The sequence below is a fragment of the Fringilla coelebs genome (genome assembly GCF_963513975.1).
Source record: "Fringilla coelebs genome assembly, chromosome: 2".
NCBI classification, from domain to species: domain Eukaryota; kingdom Metazoa; phylum Chordata; class Aves; order Passeriformes; family Fringillidae; genus Fringilla; species Fringilla coelebs.
In genome coordinates this window covers 25,218,768-25,228,944 of record NC_140029.1, presented here as the reverse complement: position 1 = coordinate 25,228,944, position 10,177 = coordinate 25,218,768, and the positions used below count along the sequence as shown (strand labels likewise).

The following is a 10,177-nucleotide window of genomic DNA, read 5'->3' as shown; positions in this document are numbered from 1 at the left end:
ACGGCTGCTTTATGTACAACCAAAGTGGACTGCTATCTGGCCTTAAAAAATTTACTGTCTTTGAAATTGTATTTTATTTGCAAGTTTCAACATACCTGCCCCACTGAATTACATAGCCACAATGCAGGAGAATTCACCAAAATCGAAAAAACAAAGCCAAACAACATGGCTTTTGAATTACAGAGATGTTATTGCCAATGACTACCACTTATTTATCCTTTCTACTTTCTGCCTACACTCAACTGTTTTGAAAACACAAACCTCATACATAAGTGTCCTTATGAAGAGATCCAGAGGCTCTTCTTCTGCCCCAGACTTGGGAGATGTTAGATTACTGAAGGGTTTTGTCTTACTATAATTATTACTATTATGTAGACTGCTCTAGAACACCCTTATACTTTTTAAAAGTACATGGATACTTTCTTACCAAAATCTCCAATTTCATTTGGAAATTTATATAATAGCAGGTCTACAACAGTTGCCATAGGTGAACACAGACTCACAGCAATTAAGTTATTAATTAATATTCATACCCATTTGTTTTTTCAGCTCCAGCAACAAATGCCCAGTGTGCCAAGACTCCAAGAGAACCAGAAAGGAGGTCCCCCTGTCCACCACATCTCCGGCTGCTTCCTTCGTGACTGCACACAAGTACTGTGAACACACAAACCAAAACCAGTCATGTGCTTTTATCCCTCTGTTTGCAATGACAGCACTGCAGCTGCAAGGGTTACCCTCTGAGGCACACAGCAACTAACAGGTGGGAGACTTAACACAGGCAGCAGAATACGCTGAAATACACTGTTCTTAAAAATAAAAAAAAGCATTAACATTTTTAAAAATACTTTTCTCATTACATTTTAATCCTTTGCACATAATATTGCACAATGCACACTTTATCCACTTCATTCAGCCTGCACAGGTGAGTTTAGTTATTCATGTGGCATCATGAGCCATCACCCCAAACTGGAGCAGGTCCTTCCACAAAGCCATTGCACAAACATAACTTTTCGGGGTCTCTGACCTTCAGAGTTTGCCAATGTAAACCAACGTGTTTACAAAAAGCGAATGCAAAACAGAACTAAAATTTCAAATGTTCTACCATATCCATCACAAAAATATTTTACTGAAACAGCCCTTTCCTTAGGCTTTGTAAAAAGAACATGCAAGACAGATTTATTTTTGTTCTGCCAATCGACAGTGCCCTCACCATCCGTGTATGTTTCTGTCAGCAGTGTCACGGTGGATAGGCTGTGTCAGGATATCAGATGTTACATTTCTATTTTAAATATACAAAGGACCTTGATCAAACTGATCTCTTTGTGCAGCTTTGACTATGAGGAACACACAAATGGTTTCACTACATTTAACTCCTTTGTTCTCCACTCTCAACAAGCCCAAGCAGGAAGCCTGGAGGACATATAAGGCACATAAAAAGAAAACAGCATCAATTCTGCTACCCTTCTCCAAACTCTCTTGTGGGTATACCTACCCTTAGCTTTTTTCTTGCTTGGCTCTGAAAAAAAAAAAAACCCAGGAGAAATTTATTTTCCTCTCCTAGGAGGATGGAAGAGCTGGCAGAATCATGACTGGCCAAGTGTGATCCTTAGAATCTCCAGTCAGCTACTGCAAGATTCAGAACTGTGCACACAATCACTTGTGTGCTGCTGAGCATGCCAAATATACAAGCAAAGGATAAAGCCAGACCAGGCATTGCTTGGACAACAGCTCTTACCTCAAGCCTGGGCTTGGTTTCTCCAAAGAGTATAAACACAGCAGCCCAGGTGTTTTAGAGGGAGTATTGCCCATATTTTTAACATTTGAAAAAATTTTTCTTTTTCAAACTAATGGGAAAAATTTGCACAGAACTGAAGGACTTGCAGACACATCTTTCTAACTAGCAAATGGTAAAAAACTACATCATACCAATAAATCCCTTCCAGTTCACGTGCAACAGCAAAGAATTGTACTTCACTTCCATTTCCTAGTGATCCTTCCTGCAGTAATTGTGGGGCTCACAAGGCCAGGCAGTTGTGCGTGTTTGCTGCCACTGAGAGGGCAAAGATTCATTAGTCACCACCAGCACAGCACACACCACTGCAGCCTTGCCAGCAGTTCATTTTCCCAATCACTCTTCTCCCCTTCCCCCTCCCCCTCTCAAATTAAGATTCTGGATGTGTTTCTCAGTGAGCAGTAGCTAATGTCAAATTTCACAAGTGTAATGCCCTTCTGAGTTAGCTATCTGAAGAAGGTATGCCCTTTTAGGTAGAGTGATTTATTCTTATTTTTATTTTAAATACAGTGCTTTGGAGAAATTACCTCTAATTCTACTACTTTGAAGATGCTATCTCACAGGATTTTCACTTTGAGGGCTTGAACTCCTGGCAGGAGGCAGGATGGAAATCCTCTGTTCAAAAGCTTTGGGGCCTTCTGACTGACAGCTGAGCACAAGCCCCTGCTTATTAGCTGTATGTCACCATCTGCCACTATTCTGTAGCCCCACAACCTTCCAGTCATTTTTGAGCTGTACAGGAGAGCAAGATCTCAAACTAGGCCAATTATAATACTCTGCTAAAAAAAAAAAAAAAAAAAGAAAAAAAAAAGAGAAGTGGTCTTTTGTTTGTGGTTTTAAAAAGTAAGTCTCAAATATGTGCAGACTACCTCACAGGCAACAACAAAAGCAGACCTTTGTACTCTGCACACAGATGCTGGAAAACAAATCCTTGGAATACCTTCAAAGCAGCAGAACTAGAGGAAATTCACTTGAATGAGGAGGGAGATATAACACAATTCTTGTGCAGAGGCTCAGCTGATCAAAGAACATCTCAAAATAAAAGGATGATGAACATGATGACAGGCAATGGGAAAAGGGTTTAAAAACACTTCTGAATTACAGCCATTATTAAGAGCTTTTAAAATCTAAGAAGGAATCAAGACAAACTGCCATACTGCCGAATCAACATAGGATACTTTTCTCACCTCTCTCCTAGAACAGCAAAACAAAACTGCTGTCTTCACACTCTGCCAGTGCAATATCCCCACTGCATGTCTGAGCCCTGCTGTGAAGACAGTTCCAGCAGCTCTTTCAGGACCATAGGGGTGATGCCTTTATGTTGCACTGAGCAGTCACAACCAGTGGCAATGTTACAAGACCTAGTTTAGCTGGAATGGCTGAATAGTCAGCTGTGATGCCAAGAAGGTGGGAAGTTTCCTGCAAACGTGCACAACGCTCTGCTTACATGGGGATGAAGCTGGCTTTGATGTGTTGTACATCATGTACATCAGCAAACATAGAAAACATGGCTCTTGGAAGAGCTGGGCAGAGCAAGATGACTGGATGTGGGACAACAAGGAAACTACAAAGACTGAAATCACTCCAGTGTGTCAATTTTGAAAGGGCAGCAGCCAGGGCCACTTAAGGTCAATTAGTTTGACACCAGTCTGGATCAAAACAATGGAGAGGTTCAGTTATAGTCTCACAGACAGAAACACACAATTAATGCTGGTCAAGCTGGCTGTTACAGCAGGGTGTCTAGTTCTGTCTTCTAACAGGTCTGAGCAACCAAATCTGATGTCATTATTTCTCAGGTTAATGAGAAACACCTCATATATAAGTAGCAGACAGTTTTTTAATGAAAACTGATTTATACCAAGTAACTCTCAGGGGAAAAAAAATTACCCAACTCCCTAGCACTTATCCATACACTTATACACATATACCATCAGAAGAAAAGGCTAGATGAAATAAAAATGTCATCACTGAAGAAATGCCTGCAAGGAGATCTGCTAGAGTCAGAACAGCAACAGTCCTATTCAACAGTTTCAACACAGTCTCAGCAAGTAAACATCACATAAATACTGCCAGAGCTTTAGGCAGCAAATACAACACATCCCTCACGTATAATCACATGGATTTCTTGTGTACCTAAATCCATGGAAAAAATTTGTTCTGAAATGAATGCAACAGAAACAAAAAATTGAAGGCTGTCATACTGACAGAATATTGTTAAGTAAAATTCAGGAGTTTTAGGCCTCAAACAATTCAAAACTCTGCCCCAGACTTTCTGGTTAACTATGGCCAAGTCATTTATGAGGTCTATGTTTAAGATATCTTCAAGAAGTGCTGAAAAGCGAGTGATGGTAAGATACACATTAATATTTGTGAAAGCATTCACACTTAGCTGTATCATTGCCAAGTTTTAAGCTGAAAGAACTCCCAGCCTAAATTTTGCTGATGCAAAAAGCCCAGAATTACCTATTTATGGGTATTGTATGCTTAATTAAAAAAACCACAACACAACAGTCTGCTATATAATTGAAAATAGCTGTTCTCTCTTTGAAGGGGAAAAAACCCAGAATGCAGTAGTTTTGCTCACTTCAAGCACTACAAGTTAACTGAGAAGCACAAATTTTGATATGGCTGCATGCAAGCAGCACCATTTACAATGCCAGCTCCCAGATACATCACAGTTAGAAAACCAAAGTTTTTCTAACTACAAAAGATAGTGTCTGCTTGTTCCTGATTCACCATGTTCAGCCAGTAGTGAAATAAATAAAAGAATTTCTGGGGTGATTTTTACTTTTGCATTTAGAGCACAGCATATGAAATATGACATAGTTTAGGTGCTTTGATGATGGTCAAGAAGGCTGAAGTGCCTACATGAAATGTCACATTTATTGAGATGGCAGATTGAAAGACTGGAGATTTAAATTTAGCTCCTGAATCTCACACATCCTGGACAAATTCCTTGCCCTTGTTTTCCTCTTATAGAGGAGGAGTATTACATTCATCCTAATGTGGTCAAGAACCCATGTATGAAACATGACCATTCTAACTTCTGATACAACACAACTGGATCAATCAGCTAACAGCCACCCCACACAACAAACACACTCCAGTTTAATTAAAAGATTAAGATTTCCATTTTCTATACAAATAATGTAGCTATCAAGGATCATTTTGCCCCATCAATGCAAGATTTTGACCAATATCAGATTTTTAGTAAAATCTCTTACCAATATACATCTCTGACCTAGCATGTGTTTATACTAGTAATAAATTTATCTTTTTCCTTTTGCAAGTTAGTTCACAAAAGTAAATAGCTGGAGATCATGGATTCCCAAGAACATGTCCCAGAGTGCATACAGACAGGGAAACCAAGTTTGGTGACTCTGGCTGGAGAAGCAACTCAACTGATGTGGAAAATGTAAGTTGGCTTTTATATAAAGGGTGCTTATACTTTTTTATTCCCTAATCACACTTTTAAAACTTAGGTAAGTCCTTGAGTGCGAGACAGAGCAGTCAATTTAAGCTGAGAATGGCTCAGATTTTCCATTAGTTTTGTTGGATAGGCACAGGAGCCAGGGGCCAGGTGAACAGTGCCAGGGAGAAGCAGGCTGGGCTGCATGTGCCAGAGACAGCACAGTGGCACCAGAGACAGGAACCATCACCTCCCCACTCTGCTCATTCTGCAGAAGCAGGACTGGAGACAAAGGTGCTGTCTCTCAGTTATAAATCTCTCAGTTATAAATCTAGGTGAGATTTGCTCAGCAGCTGTGAGTGAGCCAGGCAGTGACAAGCGCTGAATAGCTTCATTTCCAGCTGTGCGGGGAGATGAATGGCTGGAATTAGAAGCACTACTTGGGGACTTATGGCAAAAGCTGGCTTTTTACCCTTTAGCCAGTACTCAGTATCTGCCTCACATGCTTCCTTGCTTCTTTTGATCATAAAGCTGCACCTGAGCCGCTGGAGAGAAACAAAATTTGGCTACTGGTTCCAGGTAGAAGTAGTCCCAGGTAGTAGCGGGATGGCTCCCAGAAAGCCTGGCTTTTGGAAGGGAGGAGGGTCAAACACAGAAAAACTCACTGTAATGTTTAAAAACCAAAATCCAAATACTCTAATTCAAGGACCTAACCAAATTTTAAACATGTTAGGAACTAAGGCTGGTATAACCACACTTTATTATTGACCAGTTCTCCAAAGAATAATAAAAAGATAACCTTAGAGAGCTGTGCCATAGTGAATAAAAGGTGACTTACCTTTTACCCATAGGCTGAGTACTCATTCCTACCCTGGTCAGTGATGGCACTGATATCACCTACCAAGAGCATGGTGAAGCTCATCTTTGTAGAGCAGGGAATCAACAACTGTAGACCAAGCTATAATGTGAAATTGCAAAAGGAAAGAGAAAAAGAGTATATAAAACTTAATTTAAAATCTGGGTGATTACGCTTACAGGCCAGTTGGCAGCTCACTACTGAAATGGAGACACATTTTGGAAAAACCTCCTTTATAATGGAGGACTGCTACTGTTTCACAGAGGCCAGTATGTGACTTTAAGGCCATAAGGAATCACCTACACCATCTAGTCTGATCTGTGAAAACAAACTTTAGAGGTATCCAGACACTTCAAAGTTTGTGAATCTAGCAAAGTTTCAGGTATGTGGCAGTACTAGTTAATTTGTCTAAATCTTACTTTGAATTTATTAAACTTCAGCTTCCAATCAGAATTTACTGAACCTCTCTGTGTAGATTACGAAGCTTTTTGCTGAGAGTAATTTTTCAGCAATACCTGACACCAAATCACCTGGTAAGCCTTTCTGTCTTCAGGTAGCAGAAGTAAACTGTCTACTGCATTTCCTACAGACTCATGAATAAAACTACTGTGAAAATAACCACTACAATCAGGCTAACCTATAAAGCATTCACAAACCCAGCCTTTCCCACTGCAAAATTTGGCATCTTCAAAAAGCCTTCCCTCTTCAACAACTAAGCATAAAACACTAAAGTTACGCAGTTTAGTTTGCAATTTCTCAGTTTATGGTTTTCCTGGAGAGCACTGAGACTTACTTTTCTCTCTCTCTCTTTTTTTTTTTTTTTTCCTGGAAAGCCCACATGCAGTATTTTCCCAAAGGAGAAAGTTTAAAAGTAATATATGCAAACTACAGTGTCAGTATGCTGAACACAGGAGGTCAAACAGGAAATGCCTAATAGGTAGGGCTTAAGCACTACATATGGATGATGACATGACAAATAAAAAGCAAGAGGAGTACACAGATCTTTTCAAAATGTTTGATTGTGCTCAGAGGACACTGGCCCGATCCAATAACCTTGCATTTCCCTGATGTATGTAGTCTTAGCTGAAAAAAAAATGACATCAGATCAAAAGAAGAGACACATGAAAAACAAGAGCAAAAAAACCTGAAGAATTCAAGGTCAGTGACAGGATAACACATTCCATGTTTGGCACAGAGCACACAGTAGAATCTCCTTTCTCAATGTAATTTTGCATTTGAGAAGCTTTTTAAAAAATGACCAGCAGATCAGACCCAAAGAACATTGTTGTTAAAAGGAAGGTGAAGTCTGAACAATTCCCAAGTTTCTGCAAAATTCTCAAGAACCTTCTTCAAAGCCATGCAAACTCTAAAAACAGTTCTTGTAACAGACATTATAACCTGCTTTCTTAGCTCAGCAATGCTGCTGCCTGTAATGTCTGTAACCCAACAAAGCACCAGTGATAGCACCAAAGTAAGAACAAGAAAGCAGCCTATAGCTGGACATTAATGAACGGCTATAAAGGCACAGAACTGTTTTTTATTTCAAAAACAAAAGCCACTTCACTAGTAGAAGAAAATACCACAACACAACAGAGACAAATAACAAGGTGGGGAAAAAATTATAACCAAGAAAAAAACCCCAAAAGCACACAAGATATACATGAACTTGTGCCACATATGAACATTCAAAAGTGAAACTGGAAAGAACTTCACTTGTTTCCTTTTTTTTTAAATCCTGTATGACAAGAGACCTGTTCTGTCTCTCCAGCAGGTGTGGGGATGCAATTATCTCAAGAGTAACAGTTCAAAAGGAGAACAGACATACAGATAAATATACGAGATAATGAACTCCATCTAAAGTGCTCACCCAGTCTTCCCAACATTCATTTAAAAAGCAACAATCCTGTATAAAAAGAATATTGTTGACATAAAAGCAGAGGAAGAAGACAACTACAATACTCTAAAGCTCTCTAGATGGCATAGAGTGGAGTCAAGAACATTTTATCCTCCAGCAGAGTTCATCCACCCTTAAGCCTGGCCTGACTGTCCACGGTTACAAATCAAGTCTGCTGCAGGTGCAAATATGACAAAAAATTCTTCCTGTGGGGAAAGCTGGGTACTGTGTGAGGAAGGTCCTTTCCCACATAGATGTAACCATATTGCCTCCAGGTCCCACTTGTTGCATCTGCCCTGACCGGGTATGTGGAAGGTGGCTCTGCACAAATCAGTTGTCACATTACATCTGCTTTTAAAAGACTTCCATGGCTCCCAGTAATGAAAAATTGACTGTATATACAAAACAGTTCTGAAGCAGCATAAACATTTATCAGAGATTAGCATTTCAAGTAATTAAAAGCAGAGCTGCTGCTTGCTATGTATGTGAAATAAGACCATGCAGGCAAAATGTGACGAAAGCACTCGTGAATTAATTTTATACTGATCACAGTACATGATCAGTATAAAAAGCATCAGACAAGCAGCTAATTTTATTAAGTATACTTTAAACCATATTGATATGAGACTGTTGTAATGGCAATCTAGAGGTAATTTTTAATTTGTCAGGACTGTTGTAAAGTCATATATGAACATGCTAATCTGCAGCCCCGTGATGGACAGCATCAAGGAACTGAGCCTTAAGACATCTTCACTTCTCACACACACTGATACATCCTGAACTAACAGTGTTATTTTGTATCAATTTAGCAATGACAGCTGTACTTACATAAACCATCTCAGCAAAGAACTTTCAAACAGTTCACAAAGATTAAATAATTAATTTCTCAATGCCCATGTAATGGAAAATATAACATCTCTAAATGCAAAATAAAATCAGCAACTCTTTTCACCAAACAAATTTAGTTGCACTCTTAAAATATTAATTTACACAAATCATCTAAAGGTGATCAGCAAAGGCAGCAATCCCTCTAATCTTCAGGGGAATACTGCCAATTGCTATACACTCTACTGGACTATGACTGAAAGCAAACAGAACAGAACAGTCACACTGCTAAAAGACAAAGGCTTCACTTACCCTTCTCTCCATCTGAAATAAGATCTCTTTCTCCCTTTTGCACAACTGTCAAATTCCCCATGGCTTGGCTGAGTCTTAGTACACATCCATGATGATCACTACTGTCTACGGGGTCTCTAAGCTACAACACAAGAATTCCATACACAGTACACATTTTGCTACTAGAACAACATATTCTAACACATGCTAGTTACATATGCATGGGGGAAAAATAGCAACATCATCAGTCTTTCTGTGTATTTTTTCTATACCCACTGCAGTGTTAAAAAATGCATGAGAATGAGTCTTCTTTAAAAAAGAGCTCAGTTTAAAAATATGCATTGCTGTGGCAATCATCCCATGAAATAATAACCCAGAAAGTGCTTCTCTCACATACAAGAAACAGCACATAATATTTAAGCCAGTAAAAGGTTACTTATTTTCAAGGACAAAAAGACTAAATACATAAATACCAAAAAGGCAAGCAGCTCACCATGGCTTCATACAGTCTACTGAACTCCATATAGTTTGGAGTAAGAATAGCTCGCTGGTAGCCTTGAATAAGAGAAGGCTGCTGGGAAATGAGCCACAGTCCATCCTATAAAACACAGTAAGAACATTTACTGAACAGATTCTTAAATGTTCAACCACTGACTGAAATAAAGAAAATACTTACTGCATCAATAATGATAGGAATTCCTTTCACTTTCGATTTCTCTATAATACCCTGTAAAAAATGCAGATACTTTTAAGATGCTTGTTAATTTCTATTTTATAAGATTCAAACCAAATTCATACAATAAATCTGATCATACAAGTTGTTTTCACAAAGTGATAGAAAAAGATCTGTTATGTTCTGCAAACTAATCTAAAACATTTTTATATCAGCAGGTAATTTTACAATCACAATGTTTTCTCCCTGGTTTAAGTGTCCACAGAGTTGGTATGTGTACTGGGTACTCATGGCAAGGTTTTGGGAGGGGAAAGAGGGGCTACAGGGCTTCTCCAAGAAGTTGCTGGAAGCTTCCCTCATGTCTAACAGAGCCAATGCCAGCCACCTCCAGGGCAGTCCTGCCACTCAGCAACAGTGATGGGATCATAGATTTAAAA

The 10,177-nt window shown here is 39.1% G+C and overlaps 1 protein-coding gene across 5 annotated transcripts in view; it reads right to left on the bottom strand.

Moving 5' to 3' along the window:
* The window catches only part of NAXD (NAD(P)HX dehydratase), a 50,926-nt gene that overhangs the window by 4,072 nt on the left and 36,677 nt on the right, over positions 1-10,177 (bottom strand). For all 5 annotated transcript variants that reach the window (XM_084226074.1, XM_084226077.1, XM_084226076.1 and 2 more), the window contains 4 exons: positions 9,744-9,794; positions 9,561-9,665; positions 9,089-9,209; positions 534-654 (listed from right to left, as the gene is read on the bottom strand). In XM_084226074.1, coding sequence (XP_084082200.1) covers positions 534-654; positions 9,089-9,209; positions 9,561-9,665; positions 9,744-9,794 — 398 coding nt within the window. The remainder of the gene's footprint in view (positions 1-533; positions 655-9,088; positions 9,210-9,560; positions 9,666-9,743; positions 9,795-10,177) is intronic.